The 25,224-nt window shown below is 38.7% G+C and overlaps 1 protein-coding gene across 1 annotated transcript in view; it reads right to left on the minus strand.

Moving 5' to 3' along the window:
- Window positions 1-25,014, minus strand: part of LOC135288831 (immunoglobulin epsilon heavy chain-like) — a 77,790-nt gene extending 52,776 nt beyond the window's left edge. Inside the window, exons 1-5 of the mRNA XM_064402217.1 lie at window positions 25,011-25,014; window positions 24,606-24,963; window positions 18,460-18,548; window positions 18,025-18,363; window positions 7,731-7,817 (exon numbers count right to left, since the gene is read on the minus strand). Of these exons, the coding sequence (XP_064258287.1) occupies window positions 7,731-7,817; window positions 18,025-18,363; window positions 18,460-18,548; window positions 24,606-24,963; window positions 25,011-25,014 (877 nt within the window). The remainder of the gene's footprint in view (window positions 1-7,730; window positions 7,818-18,024; window positions 18,364-18,459; window positions 18,549-24,605; window positions 24,964-25,010) is intronic.
- Between the last annotated feature and the right edge of the window lie 210 nt (window positions 25,015-25,224).

Genomic DNA, 25,224 nt, shown 5'->3' on the forward strand with positions numbered 1-25,224 from the left:
GAAAAAATCCCATTTTTTTGGTGGAAAAAATCTCATTTTTTGGGGTGGAAATTCCCAATTTTTGGGGTGGAATAATCCCAATTTTTGGGTGGAAAATTCCCCATTTCTTGGGGTTAATAGTCCCAAATTTTTGAGTGGAAATTCCCAATTTTTGGAGTGGAAAATCCTCATTTTTTTGGGGTTACAATCCCCAATTTTTGGGTGGAAAGTCCTAATTTTTGGACAGAACAATTCCCAATTTTTGGGTTAAAATCCCCAATTTTTAGGGTGGAAATTCCCATTTTTTTGGGTGAAATTTCCCAATTTTTGGGTGGAAAATTCCCCATTTTTGGGGTTACAATTCCCAATTTTTGGGTGGAAAATTCCCCATTTTTCTAGGGGTAAAATTCCCAATTTTGGGTGGAAATTCCCCATTTTTGTGGGTTAAAATTCCCAATTTTTGGGTGGAAAAATCCCCATTTTTTGGTGAAAAAATTCTCAATTTTTGGGGTTAAAATTCCCAATTTTTGGGGTTAAAATCCCCAATTTTTGGGGTGAAAATTCCCCATTTTTGCCCCAATTTTGCCGGTTTTTGGTGCGAAATTTTTGGTGCTTTTGGGGTTCTGGTCCCAGTACAAACCAGTACGGACCAGTATGGACCAGTATGGACCAGTATGGACCAGTATGGACCAGTATGGACCAGTATGGACCATTATGAACCAGTATGGACCAGTATGGACCAGTATGGACCAGTACGGACCAGTATGGACCAGTATGAACCAGTATGGACCAGTATGAGCTGGGACCAGTATAAACCAGTCCAAACCAGTACGGACCAGTACAGACCAGTCCAAACCAGTACAGACCAGTACGGGCACCCCCAGCCGTCCCAGCCTGACCAGTATAGGACCAGTACAGACCAGTACAAACCAGTACGGACCAGTATGGGCTGGAACCAATCCGAACCAGTATAAACCAGTACAGACCAGTACCGGAAACCTCAGCCATCCCAGCTTGACCAGTATGGACCAGTATGAGCTGGGAGCAGCCCAAACCAGTACAGACCAGTACAAACCAGTCTAAACCAGTATGGACCAGTACCAGAACCCTCAGCCACCCCACCAGGACCAGTACAGACCAGTCCGGACCAGTACAGACCAGTCCAAACCAGTCCAAACCAGTCCAAACCGGTTCAGACCAGTTCAAACCAGTCCAAACCAGTCCAGACCAGTACAAACCAGTCCAAACCAGTACGGACCAGTCCAAACCAGTCCAAACCAGTCCAAACCAGTACAAACCAGTCCAAACCAGTACAAACCAGTACAGGCACCCTCAGCTGCCCCAGCTTGACCAGTACAGACCAGTATAAACCAGTATGAGCTGGGACCAGTCCAAACCAGTACAAACCAGTACGGGCACCCCCAGACACCCCAGCTTTACCAGTATGGACCAGTACAGACCAGTATGAGCTGGGAGCAGCCCAAACCAGTTCAGACCAGTACAAACCAGTACAAACCAGTACCAGCACCCTCAGCCACCCCAGCTTGACCAGTACAGACCAGTATGGACCAGTATAAACCAGTATGAGCTGGGAGCAGCCCAAACCAGTCCAGACCAGTCCGAACCAGTACAGACCAGTACAGACCAGTACGGACCAGTACAGACCAGTACGGACCAGTACAGACCAGTACAGACCAGTACAAACCAGTACGGACCAGTACAGACCAGTACAAACCAGTACGGACCAGTACAGACCAGTACGGACCAGTACTGCCACCCTCAGCTACCCCAGCTTGACCAGTACAGGACCAGTATGGACCAGTATGGACCAGTATGAGCTGGGACCAGTCCAAACCAACCCAAACCAGTATAAACCAGTACAGACCAGTACAGGCACCCTCAGCTACCCCAGCTTGACCAGTACAGACCAGTATGGACCAGTACAGACCAGTCCAAACCAGTATGGACCAGTCCAAACCAGTACAGGCACCCCCAGCCACCCCAGCTTTACCAGTATGGACCAGTACAAACCAGTATGGACCAGTAAAAGCTGGGACCGGTCCAAACCAGTACAGACCAGTCCAAACCAGTATAAACCTGTACCAGCACCCCCAGCCGCCCCAGCTTGACCAGTACAGGACCAGTATAAACCAGTAAGGACCAGTATGGACCAGTCCAAACCAGTATAAACCAGTATGAACCAGTCCAAACCAATCCCTCCCAGTATAAACCAGTCCAAACCAGTCCAGACCAGTATAAACCAGTCCAGACCAGTATGGACCAGTATAAACCAGTATGGACCAGTCCAAACCAATCCCTCCCAGTATAAACCAGTCCAAACCAGTCCAGACCAGTATAAACCAGTCCAGACCAGTATGGACCAGTATAAACCAGTATGGACCAGTCCAAACCAATCCCTCCCAGTATAAACCAGTACAGCCCAGTATAAACCAGTCCAAACCAGTCCAAGCCAGTATAAACCAGTACGGACCAGTACAAACCAGTACAGACCAGTACGGACCAGTATGGACCAGTACGGACCAGTATAAACCAGTACGGACCAGTACGGACCAGTATGGACCAGTATGGTCCAGTATGGGCCAGTACGGACCAGCACAAACCAGTACAGCCCAGTATAAACCAGTACGGACCAGTATAAACCAGTACGGACCAGTACAAACCAGTATGGACCAGTACGGACCAGTACAAACCAGTACAGCCCAGTATAAACCAGTACGGACCAGTATAAACCAGTATGGACCAGTCCAAACCAGTCTAGACCAGTATAAACCAGTCCAGACCAGTATAAACCAGTACGGACCAGTATAAACCAGTACAGACCAGTACGGACCAGTATAAACCAGTATAAACCAGTCCAGACCAATACAAACCAGTCCAGACCAGTATAAACCAGTCCAAACCAGTCCGGAGCGATTAACAATCAATTAAAACCTAATTAAAGTCTAATTAAAGCAATTAAAAACCTGACCAATCCCGTTAAAACCTAATTAATCCAATTAATAACCGGATGAAACTAATGAAATCCAATTAAAATGTAATTAATTCCCTTCAAAGCCAATTAAGAGCAATTAAACGGTAATTAATTCCCTTAAAAACCAATTAAAACTAATTCCCTTAAAACCAAAGAAAATTCAATTAATTCCAATTAAAACTGATTAAAACTGAATTGATTCCCCGAAAAAAATAATTAAAATCAATTAAAATTAAATTAATTCCCTTAAAACCAATTAAAACGGATTAAAACTTAATTAATTCCCTTAAAATCCAATTAGAACTGATTAAAATGTAATTAATTCCCTTAAAAACTAATTAAAACCGATTAAAACGAAATTAATTCCCTTAAAGACAAATAAAATTAAATTAAATCCTTAAAAACCAATTAAAACCAATTAAAACCAAATTAATTCCATAAAAGCCAATTAAGACCGATTAAAACTAAAATAATTCCCTTAAAATCCAATTAAAATGTAATTAATTCCCTTAAAAACTAATTAAAACCGATTAAAACTAAATTAATTCCCTTAAAACCAATTAAAACCGATTAAAACGAAATTAATTCCCTCAAAACCAACTAAAATTAAATTAATTCCCTTCAAATCCAATTAAAATGAAATTAATTCCTTTAAAAACTAATTAAAACCGATTAAAACTAAATTAATTCCCTTAAAAGCCAATTAAAACCAATTTAAACGAAATTAATTCCCTTAAAAGCCAATTAAAATCAATTAAAACGAAATTAATTCCCTTAAAAGCCAATTAAAATCAATTAAAACTAAATTAATTCTCTTAAAATCCAATTAAAACTAAATTATTTCCTTTAAAAACTAATTAAAACCGATTAAAACTAAATTAATTCCCCTAAAAGCCAATTAAAACCAATTTAAACGAAATTAATTCCTTTAAAAACGAATTAAAACCAATTGAAACTAAATTAATTCCCTTAAAAGCCAATTAAAATGAAATTAATTCCCTAATAGCCAATTAAGACCGATTAAAATTAAATTAATTCCCCTAATATCCAATTAAAACTAAATTAATTCCTTTAAAAATTAATTAAAACCGATTAAAACTAAATTAATTCCCCTAAAAGCCAATTAAAATCAATTAAAACGAAATTAATTCCCTTAAAATCCAATTAAAACTAAATTAATTCCTTTAAAAATTAATTAAAATCAATTGAAACGAAATTAATTGCCTTAAAACCAAATAAAATTAAATTAATTCCTTTAAAACCTCATTAAAACCGATTAAAACTAAATTAATTCCCTTAAAATCCAATTAAAACTAAATTAATTCCTTTAAAAATTAATTAAAATCAATTAAAACGAAATTAATTGCCTTAAAACCAAATAAAATTAAATTAATTCCTTTAAAACCTCATTAAAACCGATTAAAACTAAATTAATTCCCTTAAAATCCAATTAAAACTAAATTAATTCTAGTAAAAACCAAATTAAACTGATTAAAACTAAATTAATTCCATAAAAGCCAATTAAAATCAATTAAAACTAAATTAATTCCCTTAAAAACCAATTAACGCTAATAAAAAGTAAATTAATTCTAATAAAAATCAATTAAAAAGAAATTAATTCTGTTAAAAAGCGATTAAAATCAATTAAAGCAATAAAAACTAAATTAATTTCCTTTAAAACCAATTAAAACCCAATAAAATCAATTAAACCCAATTCAAATTAAGTAAAAACCAATTAAAAACCAATTAAATCCAATTAAAATTAATTAAAACCCAGCAAAATCCGATTATTAATTAATTAAACCCCGTTAATTAGGGACTAAATCCAATTAAAATCGACTAAACCAAATTAAAAGCCAAATAAAACTGATTACAAATCAATTAAAACCAATTAAAAATCAATTAAAACCAATTAAAATGAAGGAAAATTGATTAAAATTCAGTTAAACCCTAATGAAGTTAATTAAACTGGGAGAAAATCAATTAAAACAAAATAAAATTAATTAAATTAAATTGAAACACAATTAAAATTAATTGAGCCAAATCAAAATAAATTAAATTAAAATTAAATTAAATTAAATTAAATTAAATTAAATTAAATTAAATTAAACGGGACTAAAACTCAATTAAACCAATTAAAAGCGATTAAAATTAATTAAATTGATTAAAAATGGCGAAAAATGCAATTAAAATTCAATTAAAAATTAAATTAAAGTTAAATTAAGAGTTAAATTAAAACCGAATAAAAACCAATTAAAATTAATTAAATTTGAACACAATTGAAATTCAATTGAAACTCAATTAAAACTCAATTAAAAATGAAGAACGAATTAAAAACTAATTAAAAACCAATTAAAACCAATTAAAATTCAATTAAAACTATATAAAAATTAATTAAAACCTAATTAAAACTCGATTAAATCTCTATTAAAACCGATTAAATCTCAATTAAAACCCAAATAAATAAAATTTTGAATTAATTAAAACCCAATTAAAATCCCCCATTAAAAACCTTCTAAAAAGTTCTCAATTTTCTCCCCAAAATTCGCTTTTTTCCCCTCTAAAAACCCCAAATTTTGACCCAAAAATCGAAATTTTAACCCAAAATTTTCTCCCCAAAATTAAAATTTTTTTACCCCTAAAACCCCGAATTCTTCTGCCCCAAAATCTCATTTTTTACACCAAAAAATTCAATTTTTTTCACCTTAAAAAAATCAAATTTTTCTGCCCAAAAATTCAATTTTTAACCCAAAATTTACTCGAAAACAATCCAATTTTTCCCCTCTAAAAATTCGAATTTTTGGCCTAAAAATTCGATTTTTTTACCCCAAAATTCAATTTTTTCCCCTAAAAAATCCGATTTTTTCTGCCCCAAAAATTCCATTTTTTTACCCCAAATTTTCTCCTTAAATTTCAATTTTTGACCCTAAAATCCCCCCCAAAAATTTCAATTTTTTTCCTCTAAAAATTCCATTTTTTTTGCCTCATTTTTTGACCAAAATTCAAATTTTTTCCCCCAAAAATTCAAATTTCTCCCCCCAGGTGTTGTTTTGACCAAAAAAGGGGAAATTCCCCCCAAAAAGCCCCAATTTCCCCTTTTTTTGTTGTTTTCGAAACTTTTTTGGGGCCGAATTTCCCCTTTTTGGGGCCCTTTTGGTTTCGGTTCCTTTTTTTATCTTGGGGGGGAAAAAATTCAATTTTTTATTGATTTTTAATTGAGTTTTAATCGATTTTTAATTAATTTTTAACCGGATTTTAATTTGATTTTAATTAAATTTTAATTTGATTTTTAATGACATTTTAATCAATTTAAATTTGATTTTTAATTGGTTTTTAAATGACTTTTAATTGATTTTAATTGATTTTTTAAATCCCTTTTAAATTGATTTTTCATCGACTTTAATTGGGTTTTTAATTAGTTTTTATTAAATTAAATTATAATTAAATATAAAATAAATTTTAACAAATTTAATTAATTTAATTTCATTTAATTTAAATTTAAATTTAATTTAATTTAAATTTAATTAATTTAAAAATATTTTCTACCTAAAAAATCCCTAAAATTGACTTTTTTTTACCCAAAACTTCTAATTAATTAATTAATTAATTTAACCCAAAAATCGCCAATTTTAACCCAAATCTTGCCTAAAAAAATCACCAAAAAATTGAATTTTCACCAAAAATAAAGATTTTTTTTGTCCTTTTAACCTCAAATTTTCCTCCCTAAAAATCCGATTTTTTCCCCTGAAATAAATCGAATTTTTGTCCTTAAACCTCCAAATTTTCTACCTAAAAAAATCATATTTTTGCCCCAAAAAATTTTATTTTTATCCCCCAAAAATCTAAATTTTTGTCCCTAAAAAATCCAATTTTTTATCTTTAAAATGTCTAATTTTTATCCCCAAAAATACTAATTTTCTGACAAAAAAATCCAAATTTTTGCCCCTAAAAATTCAAGTTTTTTCACCCCAAAAAATCGAATTTTTACCCCTAAAAATCTATTTTTTTACCCACAAAAAATCCGAATTTTTATCCCTAAAAATCCGAATTTTTTCCCTAAAATTTCCAATATTTTGCCCTAAAAAATCCGAATTTTTCCCCCCAAAAATTCCAATTTTTGCCCCTAAAAATCCAAATTTTCGGGCTTAAACCCCCGAATTTTTGCCCCGAAAAATTCAATTTTTTACACCCAAAAATATCGAATTTTTAACCCTAAAAATTACAATTTTTTGGACCTAAAAATTCAAATTTTTGTCCCTAAAAATTCAATTTTTCCCACTTAAAAATCCCAAATTTTTTCCCTATAAAAATCTAATTTTTCCCCTTAAAAATTTGAATTTTTTACCCCTAAAAAATCCAATTTTTCGGACCTAAAAATTCAATTTTTTGTCCAAAAAATTCAATTTTTCCGACTTAAAAATCCACATTTTTTCCCTAAAAAAATCACAATTTTTTTTCCCTAAAAAAATCCATTTTTTCCCCTAAAAATTTGAATTTTTTACCCCTAAAAAATCTAATTTTTATCACCTAAAAATTCAATTTTTTGCCCAAAAAATTCAAATTTTCCCCCTTAAAAAATCCAAATTCCCGCGCCTTGAACCCCGAGATTTTCCCGCCAAAACCCCGAGATTTTCCCGCCAAACCCCGAGATTTTCCCGCCAAACGCCCCCGGGGGGTTTTTGGGGGCGGGGAATCCGAATTCGGGGCGGGAAATGGGGAATTTTGGGTGGAAAAAGGCGGATTTTGGGGTCGGACTCACCGCTGGACACCGTGACCGTCGTGCCGCTGCCCCAGGCGTCAATAGCGACCCACGGTGGGCGGGGCCGGGGCCGGGCCCGAGCAAAAACTGGGGCGAAAAACGGGGAAATTGGTTAAAAACGCGAAAAATGGGGGAAAAATCGGGAAAAATAGGGAAAAAAATTGGAAAAAATGGGGAAAAATTTTGGGGGGAAAAAGGGGGGGATTGGAGGGGTTTTTGATGGTTTTTCACTCGGTTTTTTCCCCCCCAAAAAATGCATTTTTACCCCGAAAAAATCTGATTTTACTCCACAAAATCCACGATTTTTGCCCCAAAAAACCCCAAATTTTCCTGCAAAAAATCCCATTTTTACCCCCAAAAAACCCCGATTTTTACCTTTCCAAAATCCCCGATTTTTACCCAAAAAACCTAAATTTTCCCCACAAAAAACCCCAATTTTCCCCCATTTTCCTGCAAAAAAATCCCATTTTTACCCCCAAAACCTCGATTTTTACCCCAAAAACCCCCACATTTTCCCCATTTTCCTGCTAAAAAAATCCTATTTTACCCCCCCAAAAAAATTTTCTTCCAAAAAACTGATTTTTCTCCACAAAAACCCCGATTTTTACCCCCCAAAACCCCAATTTCCCCCCCATTTTCCTGCAAAAAAAATCTCATTTTTACCCCCCAAAAATCCGATTTTTCTCCCCAAATACCCCGATTTTTACCCCCCAAAATCCCCGATTTTTACCCCAAAAAACCCAAATTTTTCCCCATTTCCCCACAAAAACCCTCAATTTTATCCCCCAAAAAACCCATTTTTCTCCCCAAACCCCCAAATTTTTCCCCCAAAATCCCAAATTTGAACCCATGTATTCCCTGCATTTTCCTGCAAAAAATCCCATTTTTACCCACCAAAAAAACCTGATTTTTACCCCAAAAAAACCCGATTTTTACCCATTTTTCCCCCTCGTTTTCCTGCAAAAAATCCCATTTTTACCCCCCCCAAAAATCGGATTTTTCTCCTCCAAAATCCCGATTTTTACCTCCAAAAACCTAAATTTTTCCCCATTTTCCTGCAAAGAAAATCTCATTTTTACCCCCAAAAAATCCAATTTTTCTCCACAACATCCCCGATTTTTACCCCAAAACCCCCAAGTTTTTCCCCATTTTCCTGCAAAAAAATCTCATTTTTACCCCTAAAAAACCCATTTTTCTCCCCAAAAAACCCCCATTTTCCCCCTAAAATCCCGATTTTTACCCCAAAAAACCCCAATTTTTCCCCACAAAAAACCCCCAATTTTATCCACCAAAAAAACCCAATTTTCCCCAAAAAAACCTGATTTTTCTCCACAAAACCCCCGATTTTTGCCCCAAAAAACCCAAATTTTTCCTGCCAAAAAATCCTATTTTTACCCCCCCAAAAAACCCCATTTTTGTCCCCCAAATCCCCTATTTTTGCCCCAAAAAACCCACATTTTTCCCCTGCATTTTCCTGAAAAAAAATCCCATTTTTACCCCACAAAACTCCCGATTTTTACCCCAAAAAACCCCGATTTTTACCCATTTTCCCCCACATTTTCCTGAAAAAAATCTCATTTTTTCCCCGAAAAAACCCGATTTTTCTCCACAAAAACCCCGATTTTTGCCCCAACAACTCCAAATTTTCCTGCAAAAAATTTCATTTTTACCCCCCAAAAACCCAATTTTCTTCCAAAACTCCCAATTTTTCCCCTCCCAAAATCCCGATTTTTACCTCCCCAAAATCTCCGATTTTTACCCCAAAAAACCCCAATTTTTCCCCACAAAAAAACCCCAATTTTATCCACCAAAAAAAATAATTTTCCCCCCAAAAAACCTGATTTTTCTCCACAAAATCCACGATTTTTGCCCCAAAAAACCCCAAATTTTACTGCAAAAAAATCCCATTTTTACTCCCAAAAAACCCCGATTTTTCTCCACAAAAACCCCGATTTTTGCCCCAAAAATCCCCAATTTTTCTCCATTTTCCTGCAAAAAAAAAATCCCATTTTTACCCCCCCAAAAAACCATTTTTCTCCCAAAAACCCCCGATTTTTACCCAAAAAACCCAAATTTTCCCCCATTTTCCTGAAAAAAATCCCATTTTTACCCCCAAAAACCCGATTTTTGTCCACAAAAACCCCCGATTTTTACACATTTTTCCCCCGCATTTTCCTGCAAAAAAAAATCCCATTTTTACCCCCCAAAACCCCCGATTTTTACCCCAGAAAATCCCGATTTTTGCCCCAAAACCCCCGATTTTTACCCATTTTCCCCCCGCATTTTCCTGAAAAAAAATCTCATTTTTTTCCCCGAAAAAACCTCATTTTCCTCCACAAAAACCCCGATTTTTGCCCCAAAAATCCCCAATTTTTCCCAATTTTCCTGCAAAAAAATCCTATTTTTACCCCCCAAAACGCCCGATTTTTACCTCCCCCAAATTCCCCGATTTTTACTCAAAAAATCTAAATATTTCTCCATTTCCCCACAAAAAAACCCAATTTTATCCCCAAAACCCTCAATTTTTACCAATTTTCCTGCAAAAAATCTCATTTTTACCTCCCCAAAACCCCCGATTTTTACCCATTTTCTCCCCGCAATTTCCTGCAAAAAATCCCATTTTTTCCCCGAAAAAAACCTCATTTTCCCCCCCAAAACCCCGATTTTTACCCCAAAAAACCCCAAATTTTTCCCCATTTTCCTGCAAAAAAAATCCCATTTTTACCTCCCAAAAACCCCGATTTTTACCCCAAAAAACCCAATTTTTCCCCATTTCCCCACAAAAACCCCAATTTTACCCCCAAATTTTTCCCCATTTTCCTGCAAAAAAATCCCATTTTTACCCCCCAAAAAATCCGATTTTTCTCCACAAAAACCCCGATTTTTGCCCCAAAAATCCCCAAATTTTCCCCATTTTCCTGCAAAAAATTCTCATTTTTACCCCCAAAAAAATCTGTTTTTTCCCCCCCCAAATCCCTGATTTTTACCCCAAAACCCCCAAATTTCTCCCCATTTTCACCCCCCAAAAATTCCAATTTTTCTCCACAAAAACCCCGATTTTTACCCCAAAAAACCCAAATTTTTCCCCATTTTTACCCTTAAAAATCCCAATTTTTGCCCCCAATTTTCCCACAAAAAATCCCCATTTTTACCCCAAAAAATCCAATTTTTTTCCCCCAAATCCCTCCCATTTTTACCCTAAAAACTCCAATTTTTTCCCTTTAAAAAAGAAGCAAAAATCGGGGAAAATTGGGGAGAAAAAAATGGGAAAAAAATTTGAGATTTTTGGGGCAAAATTGGGAAAATTTTGGGGGTTTTGGGGGAGTAAAAATTAAGGTTTTTTGGGGGAAAAATGTGATTTTTTGGGGGGTAAAAATGGGGAAATTTTGGGGGTTTTGGGGGGTAAAAATTGGGGAGGTTTTGTGTAAAAATTGGGGAAAATTTGGGATTTTTTTTAGGGTAAAAATGAGGATTTTTGGAGGAAAAATTGGGATTTTTGGAGGTAAAAATGAGTTTATTTTGGGGTAAAAATGGGTTTTTTGGGGGGGGATTTTTGGGTTTTTTTGAGGGATTTTTGGGGGATTTTTGAAGTTTTTTTAAATTTTTTTTTATGGTTTTTTTTTAAAGTTTTTTTGGGTTTTTTTAGGGAATTCTGGGGGGTTTTTGAGAGGGTTTTTTTAGTGTTTTTTTTGGGGTAAAAAGGGGATTTTTAAAGGTTTTTTTGGGGTAAAAATCGCGGCTTTTAGGGAGGTTTGGATACAGGAAAAAGGGAAGGAAAAATTTGGGGTAAAAAATGAGGAAATTGGGAAAAAAAATCATTATTTTGGCTTTTTTTGGGATAAAAAAGGATAAAAAAGCGAATTTTGGAGGCTTGGATTACGGGGAGAGGGGGGAAATTTGGGTTAAAAAAGGGGAAATGAATAAATTTTGAGGTTTTGAGTTAAAAATGTGAATTTTGGGGTTTTTTAGGTTTTTTTTGGGTGTGGGAAAAGGGGAAAAAAGGGATAAAAAAAAAGAGAAAAAATGGGAAAAAATGGGAAAATCCGGTGGGATTTGGGTGAAAAATGTCAAAATTTGGGGAAAATGGGAATTTTTGGGGTGAAATTTGGGGTTTTTTTGGGAGAAAATCTGGGGGGAAAAGGGAAAAAAAATTGAGATATTTGGGGTTAAAAAGGGAAAAAATGGGGAAAATTGAGATTTTTTTGGGGGAAAATGGGGAAAAAATTGAGAATTTTTTTTAGGAAAATTGGAAAATCTGGGTGGGATTTGGGGAAAAAATGGGGAAAATGGGGAAAAATGGGAAAAAAAGGGGAAAAATTTGAGTTATTGGTGGGGAAAAAGGGGGAAAATGGGGAAAAAAAAGAGATTTTTGGGGAAAAATTGAAATTTTTGGGGGAAAACGGGAAAAAACTGGATGGGATTTGGGTTAAAAATGTGAGAATTTGGGGAAAATGGGAATTTTTGGAGTGAAATTTGGGGTTTTTGGGAGAAAATCTGGGGGGAAAAGGGAAAAAATGGGGAAAAAATGGAGATATTTGGGGTTAAAAAGGGAAAAATGGGGAAAATTGAGATTTTTGGGGGGAAAAGGGGAAAAATGAGAATTTTTTTTGAAAATGGGAAAATCTGGGTGGGATTTGGGGAAAAATGGGGAAAAATTGGGATATTTGGGGTTAAAAATGGGGAAAATGGGAAAAATTGAGATATTTGAGGGAAAATTGGGAAAAATTTGAGATATTTTGGGGAAAAATGGGGAAAATGGGAGGGATTTGAGGTTAAAAAGGAGAAAAACGGGAAAAAATTGAGAAATTTTTGGGAAAAAAGGGAAAATCTGGGTGGGATTTGGGGGGAAATGGGGGAAATTGGGATATTTGGGGTTAAAAATGGGAAAAAAAGGGAAAAAATTGATATATTTTAGGGAAAAAGGGGAAAATCGGGAAAAAATTGAGAGATTTGGGGGGAAAAAGGGAAAAATCTGATGGGATTTGGGGGGAAATGGGGAAAAATTGGGAAAACAGGGAAAATCTTGGGGGAATTTGGGGGGAAAATGGTGAAATTTGGGGGGGAAAAAGGGAAAAATTGAAAAATCCGGGCAGGATTTTGGGGGAAAATGAGGGAAATGGGGAAAAATGGTGAGATTTTGGGAAAAATGGGGAAAAAAATTGAGTTATAGGAGGGAAAAAAGGGAAAAAAATGGGGGAAAATGGGGAAAAATGGAGATTTTTGGGGAAAAACGGGAAAAAAGCGGATGGGATTTGGGTTAAAAATGTGAGAATTTGGGGAAAATGGAAATTTTTGGGGTGAAATTTGGGGGTTTTGGGAGAAAATCTGGGGGGAAAAGGGGAAAAAAGGGGAAAAAATTGAGATATTTGGGGTTAAAAAGGGGAAAAATTCGGAAAATTTGAGATATTTTGGGGGAAAAAATTGAGATATTTTGGGGGGGAAATGGGAAAAAAGGGAAAATGGGAGGGATTTGAGGTTAAAAAGGAGAAAAACGGGAAAAAATTGGGAAATTTTTGGGAAAAAAGGGAAAATCTGGGTGGGATTTGGGGGAAAATGGGGGAAATTGGGAAAAATGGGAAAAAAGGGGAAAAATTTGAGTTATTGGTGGGGGAAAAGGGGGAAAATGGGGAAAAAAATGAGATTTTTGGGGAAAAATTGAAATTTTGGGGGGAAAACGGGAAAAAACCTGATGGGATTTGGGTTAAAAATGTCAGAATTTGGGGAAAATGGGGATTTTTGGGGTGAAATTTGGGGTTTTTTGGGAGAAAATCTGGGGGGAAAAGGGAAAAATGGGGAAAAAATGGAGATATTTGGGGTTAAAAAGGGAAAAATGGGGAAAATTGAGATTTTTGGGGGGAAAAGGGGAAAAATGAGAATTTTTTTTGAAAATGGGAAAATCTGGGTGGGATTTGGGGAAAAATGGGGAAAAATTGGGATATTTGGGGTTAAAAATGGGGAAAATGGGAAAAATTGAGATATTTGAGGGAAAATTGGGAAAAATTTGAGATATTTTGGGGAAAAATGGGGAAAATGGGAGGGATTTGAGGTTAAAAAGGAGAAAAACGGGAAAAAATTGAGAAATTTTTGGGAAAAAAGGGAAAATCTGGGTGGGATTTGGGGGGAAATGGGGGAAATTGGGATATTTGGGGTTAAAAATGGGAAAAATGGGAAAATTTGAGATATTTGAGGGGAAATCGGGAAAAATTTGAGAGTTTGGGGGAAAAAAGGGAAAAATCTGATGGGATTTGGGGGGAAATGGGGAAAAATTGGGAAAACAGGGAAAATCTTGGGGGAATTTGGGGGGAAAATGGTGAAATTTGGGGGGAAAAAAGGGAAAAATTGAAAAATCCGGGCAGGATTTTGGGGGAAAATGAGGGAAATGGGGAAAAATTGTGAGATTTTGGGAAAAATGGGGGAAAAAATTGAGTTATAGGAGGGAAAAAATCGGGGAAAATGGGGGAAAATTGAGATTTTTGGGGAAAAACGGGAAAAAAGCGGATGGGATTTGGATTAAAAATGTCAGAATTTGGGGGGAAAGGGAATTTTTGGGGTGAAATTGGGGGTTTTTGGGTGTTTGGGGTTTTTGGAGGTGTCTGTGCCCCTGGGAGCAGCAGCAGCGGCGGCGCCGGCGCCGCTCCCACGGTGACACCGAGGGCACCAAAAACCCGCCCCGGTTTGGGGAGAAAAAACGAGAAATTGGGTAAAAATAACGCGGGGGGAGGGGAGGGGGGGGATGGGGGGAAATTGGGGGAAAAATGGGGAAAAATGGGAAAAATTTGGGGAGTTTGGGGGGAAAAATGGGGGGGAAATGGGGAAAAATTGAGAAATTTGGGGGAAAAATGGGGAAAAATGAGGAAAAACGGGAAAAATTTGGAGGGAAAATGGAAAAAAATGAGATTTTGGGGGAAAAAATGGGAAAAATTTGGGGGAAAAATTTGGGGGAAAAATTGGGAAAAATGGGAAAAAGTTGGGGGGTTTTGGGGGGAAATGGGAAAAAGGGAAAAATGGTGAAAAAAGGGGAAAAATGGGGAAAAAAGGGAAAAAATTGAGAGATTTGAGGGGAAAATGGGGAAAAATTTGGGGGGAAATGGAAAAAATTTGAGAAATTTGGGGGGAAAATGGGGAAAAATGGGAAAAATTTGGGGGAAAAATGGGGGAAAATGGGGAAAAAAAGGGAAAATTGAGAGATTTGAGGGGGAAATGGGGAAAAACTCGGGGAAAATGGGGAAAAAAGGGAAAAAATTGAGAGATTTGAGGGGGAAATGGGGAAAAACTGGGGGGAAATGGGGGAAAATTGGGGGGAAAAATGGGGGAAAATTTGGGGGAAAAATGGGGGGAAATGGGAAAAAAATTGAGAAATTTGGGGGAAAATGGGGAAAATGAGGAAAAATGGGAAAATTTTGGGGGGAAATGGGAAAAAATTGAGAAATTTGGGGGAATAATGGGGAAAATGGGAAAAATTTGGGGAGTTTTGGGGGGAAAATGGGAAAAAAGGGAAAAATGAGGGAAAAAGGGAAAAAATTGAGAGATTTGAGGGGGAAATGGAGAAAAATTGGGGAAATGGGAAAAAATTGAGAAATTTGGGGGGAAAAATGAGGAAAAAATGAAGAAAAATGGGAAAAATTTGGGGGGTTTTGGGGGGGATGGGAAAAAAGGGAAAAATGGGGAAAAAAGGGGAAAAATTTGGGGAAAAAATGGGGAAAAATGGGGAAAAAATGGGGAGATTTGAGGGGGAAATGGGGGAAAATGGAATAAAATGGGGGAAAATGGGGAAAAATGGAGAAATTTGGGGGAAAATGGGGAAAACTAGGGAGGAAATGGGAAAAAATTTGGAAAATCGGAAAATATTGGGAAAATTCAGGAAAATCTGGGGAGATTTGGGGGGAAAATGGGGGAAATTTGAGGGATTTGGGGGGAAATGGGAATAAAAGGTGATTTTTGGAAGAAAAAAATTGAGATTTTTGTGGGGAAATGGGGAAAAATGGGGAAAAATGGGGAAAAAATTGAGATTTTGGGGGAAAAATTGGGGAAAATGGGAAAAAATTGAGAGATTTGGGATTAAGAAGGGGAAAAATGGGGAAAACCTGGGGAGGTTTGAGGGAAAATGGGGAAAAATCAGTGGAAATTGGGGGAAAAAGGAAAAAATTGAGATATTTTGGGGAGAAATGGGGAAAAATTGGAAAAAATGGGAAAAAACAGAGAAAATTCGGGGAAATGGAACCATTTTTGTGCTTTTTGTGTACGAAAAAAATGTGATTTTTGTGACTTTTTTTGGGTGGGTTTCATGGGGAAAAAGGAAAATGTGAAAACTTGGGGGAAATGTGAAAAATTGGGGGAAATTGAACGATTTTTGTGCTTTTTGTGTACGAAAATCTGATTTTTTGACTTTTTTTGGGTTGATTTCACCAGGAAAAGGGAAAAGAATTGGGGGAAATCGGGAAAAGTTGGGAAAGAAGAGGAAAATTTGGGGAAAATTGGGAAAAAAGTGGAAAATTTGGGGGAATTTGAACCAATTTTGGGCTTTTTGGCCACAGGGGTTTTATGGGGGAAGGGGCGGGGCTTGTGAGGAAAGGGGCGGGGCTTGGGTTCCCGAGGCTTCCAGAACTTTCCGTTCCTGCTGGGAGCTTCCAACCAACCCAACTCAACCCAACCCAACTCAACCCAACCCAACTCAACCCAACCCAACCCAACTCAACTCAAGTCTACCCAACCCCCTCTTCCTCTTCCACTCAAGTATGACCAACCCAACTCAACCATGACCAACCCAACCCCCTCTTCCTCTTCCTCTTCCACCCAACCCAACTCAACCCAACCCAATTGAACTCAACCCAACTCAACTCAACTCTACCCAACCCCCTCTTCCTTTCATCTTGCAGCCAACCATGACCAACCCAACCCAACCATGACCAACCCAACTCAACCCTTTCCTTCCTCTTCCATCCAACTCAACCCAACTCAACTCAACTCAACTCAACCATGGCCAACCCAACCCAACTTCCTCTTCCTTTTCCACCCAACCATGACCAACTCAACTCAACCCAACCCAATCATGACCAGCCCAACCCCCTCTTCCTCTTCCACCCAACTCAACTCAACTCAACTCAACTCAACTCAACTCAACCATGACCAACCCAACCCCCTCTTCCTTTCATCTTACAGCCAACCATGACCAACCCAACTCAACCCAACTCAACTCAACTCAACTCAACCATGACCAACCCAACCTCCTCTTCCTCTTCTACTCAACTCAACCCAACTCAACCCAACCATGACCAACCCAACCCAACCATGATCAACCCCACCCAAACCAACTCAACTCAACTCAACTCACTCAACTCAACTCAACCATGACCAACCCCACCTCCTTCCTCTTCCTCTTCCACCCAACCATGACCAACCCAACCCAACCCAACCTAACCATGACAAACTCAACTCAACTCAACCCAACCCAACCCAACCATGACAAACTCAACTCAACTCAACTCAACTCAACTCACTCAACTCAACCATGACCAACCCAACCCCCTCTTCCTCTTCTACTCAACTCAACCCAACCCAACTCAACTCAACCATGACCAACCCAACCTCCTCTTCCTCTTTGACTTAACTCAACCCAACTCTACTCAACCATGACCAACCCAACCCAACCCAACCCAACTCAACCATGACCAACCCAACCCAACCCAACTCAACCCAACCATGACCAACCCAACCCCCTCTTCCTCTTCTACTCAACTCAACTCAACTCAACCCAACTCAACTCAACCCAACTCAACCATGACCAGCCCAACTCCCTCTTCCTCTTCAACCCAACCATGACCAACCCAACCCAACTCAACTCAACCATGATCAACCCAACCCCCTCTTCCTCTTCCAATGAACTCAACCCACCCATGACCAACTCAACTCAACTCAACTCAACCATGACCAACTCAACCATGACCAACCCAACTCCCTCTTCCTCTTCAACCCAACCATGACCAACCCAACTCAACCCAACTCAACTCAACTCAACCCAACTCAACCATGATCAACCCAACCCAACCCAACCATGACCAACTCAACTCCCTCTTCCTCTTCCACTCAACTCAACCCAACTCAACTCAACCATGACCAACCCAACCCAACTCAACCCAACTCAACTCAACCATGACCAGCCCAACCCCCTCTTCCTCTTCCACTCAACTCAACTCAACTCAACCTTGACCAACCCAACCCCCTCTTCCTCTTCCACCCAACTCAACCCAACCATGACCAACCCAACCCAACCCAACCCAACCCAACCCAACCCAACCCAACCCAACCCACCCCAGCCCCGCCCCCCCGGGGTTTCCCGCCACCCCTCCCCGCCGCCCGGCGCCGCCGTGAGCGGCGCAGAAATACGCCCCGGAATCCCCCTCCTCCAGCCCTTCCCCCTCCAGCGCCGCCCACCCCCCGCCGCCGCCCCTCCCCCTCGCCCGGAACCGCCCCTCCCCCAGCATCTCCAGCGCCCCTCCCCCGCGCCGCTGCCGGACCCAGACGACCCCGAAATCGCCGGAATCGGCCCCGAAAACGCGGCAGAGGAGGCGCAGGGACCCCCCGGGGGGCTGGAGGTCCCCCCCGGACTCCAGCAGGGTCACGGCCGCCCGGAGCCCTGCGGGGAAAAAAAATTCGGGATTAAAATGAGAAAAGGGATTGGTGGAGAAATCGGAGGGGGCGTGGCTTGCGGGGGAAAGGGGGCGTGGCCTACCCGGGAGGGCCAGCAGGGCCAGCAGGGCCAGCGCCGCGAGGGGGTTGGTGGCCATGGCCGGGATGTGCCGGGCCAGGGCGGCCCGGGGGCTTTTATAGGGGAAAAGGGGCGGGGTTTCAGCCGAAAGGGGCGTGGCTCGGCCGATAAGGGGCGTGGCTTGGCGGGTAAGGGGCGTGGCTCGCCCCCGTGGTCGTTAATGAGTGTTAATTGGTGGGATGAAGGGGTTAATGGAGCGCGGGGCTCGTTTGGCGGGAAATTAACCCGGGTTAATTGAGAGAATAGGGTTTGCTAATTAATGGGTGGCGGTTAATTGGGAGTTCGTTAATTAATGCGCCCGAGTTAATTGCAAGAGTTCAATTCACTAATTAATACATCCCACTTAATTGCAGGACTTTATTTCATTAATTAATAAGTCCAAGGTCATTTGAAGGGCTTGATTTATTAATTAATAGGTCCCAGTTAATTGCAGGCATCCGTTTCATTAATTAATAGGCCTGAGTTAATTGCAAGAGTCCATTTCATTAATTAATCGGTCCCAGATAATTTCAAGGGCCTGATTTATTAATTAATAGGTCCCAGTTAATTTCAGGCATCCATTTCATTAATTAATAGGTCCCAGTTAATCGCAAGACTCTGTTTCATTAATTAATAGGTCCGGGGTAATTTCAAGGACCTAATTTATTAATTAATGGGTCCCAGTTAATTGCAAGACTCTATTTCATTAATTAATGAGTCCGAGGTAATTTTAAGGGTCCAATTTATTAATTAATGGGTCCCAGTTAATTGCAAGAGTCCATTTCATTAATTAATAGGCCTGAGGTAATTGCAAGAGTTGGATTCATTAATTAATACATCCCACTTAATTGCAAGACTCTGTTTCATTAATTAATAAGTCCGAGGTAATTTTAAGGGTCCAATTTATTAATTAATAGGTCCCAGTTAATTGCAGGCACCCGTTCCATTAATTAATTGTTCCCAGTTAATTGCAAGACTCTATTTCATTAATTAATATGTCCAAGATAATTTGAAGGGCCTAATTTATTAATTAATGGGTCCCAGTTAATTGTAAGAGTCTATTTCATTAATTAATAAGTCCTAGGTAATTTCAAGGGTCTGATTTATTAATTAATTGATCCCAGCTAATTGCAGGAGTCCATTTTATTAATTAATAGGTCCCAGTTAATTGCAAGACTCTATTTCATTAATTAATAAGTCTGAGGTAGTTTCAAGGGCTTAATTTATTAATTAATAGGTCCCAGTTAATTACAGGTTCATTAATTAATAGGTCTGAGTTACTGCCGGTGTCCAGTTCATTAATTAATTAATCTGACTTAATTGCAATGACCCAATTCATTAATTAAAGGGTCCGAGGTGATTTCAAGGCCCCAATTTATTAATTAATAGCTCCCAGATAATTGCAGGCATCCAAACCATTAATTAATGCATCAAGAGTTAATTACAAGAGTCCAATTAATGGGTGATGATTAATTGGAGTGTAATTAATTAATTAATGGAGCCCGTAGCGTTTATTTTAATTAATTAAATAATTAAAGGATTTAAGTTAATTGCAGAACTCCATTAATTAATGGGCCCATTGTGGCTAATTGCCATTAACTAATTAATTAAAAATTAATTGCAGACGTCCCTTGAAGTAATTAATGGATCGGGGTTAATCACCAGGGTTAATTAATTAATTAATGGCTCACGTGTCCATGTAATCAAGCAATTAATGGATCAGTGTTAATCACAGGAATCCCTTTAATTAATTAATTAATCGTCATTAATCACAGGCAACCGATATGTTAATTAATTACTTGGGATCAAGCACAATAATTAATTAATGGATAATCACGGGCATTGGGGCAATTAATTAATTAATGGATTAATCAGGATCGATCACAGGGGGCTAATTAATTAATTAATCGGGATTAATCAAAGGACTGCAATTAATTAATTGGTTAATAAAGTTTATTAATCTCAGGCATCTAATTAAGTTATTAAAATTATTCTTTATTAAAAATTAATTAATTATTAATTTATTATTGATGAAATCTCCAGAGAATTAATGAAATTAATTAATTAATGAACCACAACAATTACTGCAAATTAATTAATTAAACAACTCATTAATTAGCCGAGCGGGCCTCCAATTAAGTAATTAATTAATTAAAATCAAATAATTAAAAAACCCGCAGCCATTAAATAAATAATTATTGGGCGGAATTAATTAATCGCGATTAATCGACGTTAATTAAGGCGGGCGATCAATCGGTGACGTCATCGCCGCCGATTTTGGGCGGGAAAAGCCAAAACCGGGAATTCCCCGCGCGGCCGCCAGGGGGCGCGGCGCGACCAAAAATTGGGGGATTTTGGGCAAAATCGGTGAATTTTCAGTGGTTTTGACCCAAAATCCCCTGGTTTGGCCCCAAATCCCCACCAGAGGTTCTGAAGTGCCTCAAACCTCTTAATTAACCCCAATCTGCTCATTAATTAATTGGATTTCTCCCAATTAATAGCTCATTAAACACCCAAAATCCCAAATTTTCACTGATTTTACCCCAAAATCCCAAATTTTCAATGATTTTGCCCCAAAATCCCCGTGTTTGGCCCCAAATCTCCACCAGAGGCTCTGAAGAGCCTCAAATCTTTTAATTAACCCAAATCAACTCATTAATTAATTGGATTCCTACTAATTAACAGATCGTTAAAAACCCAAAATCCCAAATTTTCACTGATTTTTCCCCAAAATCTCCTGGTTTGGCCCCAAATTTCCACCAGAGTTTCTGAAGTGCCTCAAAACCTCAATTAATCCAAATCCACTCATTAATTAATTAGATTTCTCCTACTTAACAGCTCATTAAACCACCAAAATCCCAAATTTTCATTGATTTTGCGCCAAAATCCCAAATTTTTGCTGATTTTGCCCCAAAATCCCAAATTTTCAATGATTTTGGCCCAACATCCCAAATTTTCACAGATTTTGCCCCAAAATCCCAAATTTTTACTGATTTTGCCCCAAAATCCCAAATTTTCACTGGTTTCCCCCCAAATCTCCACCTTTTTCACCCAAATTTTTCCCCCAAATTCTCGACTCTCGGCCTCACTTTTTCATTGCTTTTAGGAGATTTTTGGGGCAAATCTTTTGAATTTTAGGGGTTTTTTCAGGTCTGGAATGAAGGGACATGAGACGGAATTTATTATTATTATTATTATTATTATTATTATTATTATTATTATTATTATTATTACCATTATTATTATTGTTATTATTATTGTTATTGTTATTATTATTGTTATTATTATTGCTATTATTATTATTGTTATTGTTATTATTATTGGTATTATTATTGGTATTATTATTATTGTTATTATTATCGTTATTATTATTATTATTGTTATTATTGTTATTATTATTGTTACTATTATTGTTATTATTATAGTTATTATCATTATTGTTATTATTATTATTATTGTTATTGTTGTTATTATTATTGTTACTATTATTGTTATAATTATTATTGTTATTATTGTTGTTATTATTATTATTGTTATTATTATTATTATTGTTGTTATTGTTATTCTTATTGTCATTATTATTATTATTCTTGTTATTGTTATTCTTATTGTCATTATTATTATTGTTATTATTATTATTATTACCATTATTATTATTATTGTTATTATTATTATTACTATTATTATTGTTATTATTATTGTTATCATTATTATTGTTATTGTTGTTATTATTATTATTGTTATTATTATTGTTATTATTATTGTTATAATTATTATTGTTATTATTGTTGTTATTATTGTTATTATTATTATTATTATTGTTATTGTTATTCTTATTGTCATTATTATTATTATTGTTATTATTATTATTACCATTATTATTATTATTGTTATTATTATTATTGTTATTATTATTGTTATTATTATTGTTATTATTATTGTTATTGTTATTATTATTGTTATTATTATGGTTATTATTATTGTTATTATTATTATTGTTATTGTTATTGTTGTTATTATTATTGTTATTATTATTGGTATTATTATCATTATTGTTATTGTTATTGTTATTATTGTTGTTATTATTATTATTGTTATTATTATTATTGTCATTGTTATTCTTATTGTAATTATTATTATTATTATCATTATCGTTATTATTATTATTATTTTATTTTTATTATTTTCTTTATTATTTCTTATTATATATAAAAAAATTCTAATATTTATGAATACATCTTTCGTTTCGATATTTACATTTGAAAGGGAAAAAGGGGATGGAAATGGCGACAGCTCAAAGCGCGCGTGGAGAACGTTCCAGAACACATCCAGGAGGGCGAGCAGGAGCAGGGGGGAAGGATGGGACGCCCAAGGGTCTCCATTTGGGGCCAAAAGTCGGGATTTTGGGTCAATGTTTGAGCTGTTCCCATCCCCATCTCCCCTTTTTGCCGCAGGGCTCCGGGCGGCCGTGACCCTGCTGGAGTCCGGGGGGTTTTTGGGTTTTTACCCCGATCCAATCCCGGCGTCTCCACTTCTCTGCATGCCCCAGGCACTTCCCCACAAACTTTGACCCCGTTGTTGTCTCCTTGTCCCAACCTGGCGCTGTTTTGACCCGAAATCTCCTCTCCTGGCCCCAAATCTCATCTCCTGGCCCCAAATCTCATCTCCTGTCCCCAAATCTCCTCTCCTGGCCCCAAATCTCATCTCCTGGCCCCAAATCTCATCTCCTGGGCCCCAAATCTCATCTCTTGGCGCCAAATCTCATCTCCTGCCCCCAAATCTCATCTCCTGGCCCCAAATCTCATCTCCTGGCCCCAAATCTCATCTCCTCACCCCCAATCTCATCTCCTGGCCCCAAATCTCATCTCCTCGCCCCAAATCTCCTCTCCTGGCCCCAAATCTCCTCTCCTGACCCCAAATCTCATCTCCTGGCCCCAAATCTCCTCTCCTGGCCCCAAATCTCATCTCCTCACCCCAAATCTCATCTCCCGGCCCCAAATCTCATCTCCTGGCCCCAAATCTCATCTCCTGGCCCCAAATCTCCTCTCCTGGCCCCAAATCTCCTCTCCTGACCCCAAATCTCATCTCCTGGCCCCAAATCTCCTCTCCTGGCCCCAAATCTCATCTCCTGGCCCCAAATCTCATCTCTTGGCCCCAAATCTCCTCTCCTGGCCCCAAATCTCATCTCCTGACCCCAAATCTCATCTCCTGGCCCCAAATCTCATCTCCTCACCCCAAATCTCATCTCCTGACCCCAAATCTCCTCTCCTGGCCCCAAATCTCATCTCCTGGCCCCAAATCTCATCTCCTGGCCCCAGATCTCCTCTCCTGGCCCCAAATCTCATCTCCTCACCCCAAATCTCATCTCCCGGCCCCAAATCTCATCTCCTGGCCCCAAATCTCATCTCCTGGCCCCAGATCTCCTCTCCTGGCCCCAAATCTCATCTCCTGCCCCCAAATCTCATCTCCTGGCCCCAAATCTCATCTCTTGGCCCCCAATCCCATCTCCTGACCCCAAATCTCATCTCCTGGCCCCAGATCTCCTCTCCTGGCCCCAAATCTCATCTCCTCACCCCAAATCTCATCTCCCGGCCCCAAATCTCCTCTCCTGGCCCCAAATCTCATCTCCTGGCCCCAAATCTCATCTCCTGGCCCCAAATCTCATCTCCTGGCCCCAAATCTCCTCTCCTGGCCCCAAATCTCCTCTCCTGGCCCCAAATCTCATCTCCTGCCCCCAAATCTCCTCTCCTGCCCCCAAATCTCCTCTCCTGGCCCCAAATCTCATCTCCTCACCCCAAATCTCATCTCTTGGCCCCAAATCTCATCTCCTGGCACTGGGGGCCAGGGCTGGGGTGTTGGGGGTGGGTTGGACTCGATGATGAGCTTGGAGGTCTCATCCAACTCTGTGAATTCTGGGAATTTTGTGAATTCAGTGAATTCTGTGAATTTTGTGGATTCTGCGATTTCTGTGAATTTTGTGGATTCTGTGAATTCAGCAAATTCTGTAAATTCTGTGCATTCCGTGAATTTAGAGACGTGGAATTGGAGACTGAGACAAAACCTGGAGGATTGGCTCAAGGGCGGAGCTTTGAAGGGAGGACCTGGGGAAGGGGGACAGGAGGGGTACCAGCCATGGGGGCGGGGAACAAATATCATAAGCATTGGGATAACCAGCACCAGAACCCTTCCCGCAGAAATAGGATCCGGAATCCTTGAGCTTGAGGTTGTTCATGGTCAGCGTCACCGAGCTCTGCCCGTTGTCCCTGCAGATCCTGACCCGGCCCCTGACGGATGAGGCGTACACGGTGACACCACCAGTGCTGTCGATGGCTGCGAGGTATTCCAGCGCCTGCCCGGGTCTCTGGCGCATCCAGCCCATCCCAAAACTGCCGAAATCAAAGCCGGACCCTCGGCAGAGGAGGCGCAGGGACCCCCCGGGGGGCTGGAGGTCCCCCCCGGACTCCAGCAGGGTCACGGCCGCCCGGAGCCCTGCGGCACAAAGGGGAGATGGGGATGAGGGGATGGAAAGCTCAAGCGCATGCGTCCAATTCATTAATCAGTGGAGTGAGTTTAATTGAAAGTTTTGGAGCACCTTAGGATACAGGAAACCTCTGGTGGAGATCTAGGACAAAACCAGGGGAGTTTGGAGCAAAACAGAGAAGGTTTTGGGACAGGGGAGCGGCCGTGACCCTGCTGGAGTCCGGGGGGGACCTCCAGCCCCCCGGGGGGTCCCTGCGCCTCCTCTGCCGA

This window comes from Passer domesticus, chromosome 36 (genome assembly GCF_036417665.1).
Source record: "Passer domesticus isolate bPasDom1 chromosome 36, bPasDom1.hap1, whole genome shotgun sequence".
Classification (NCBI taxonomy): Eukaryota; Metazoa; Chordata; class Aves; order Passeriformes; family Passeridae; genus Passer; species Passer domesticus.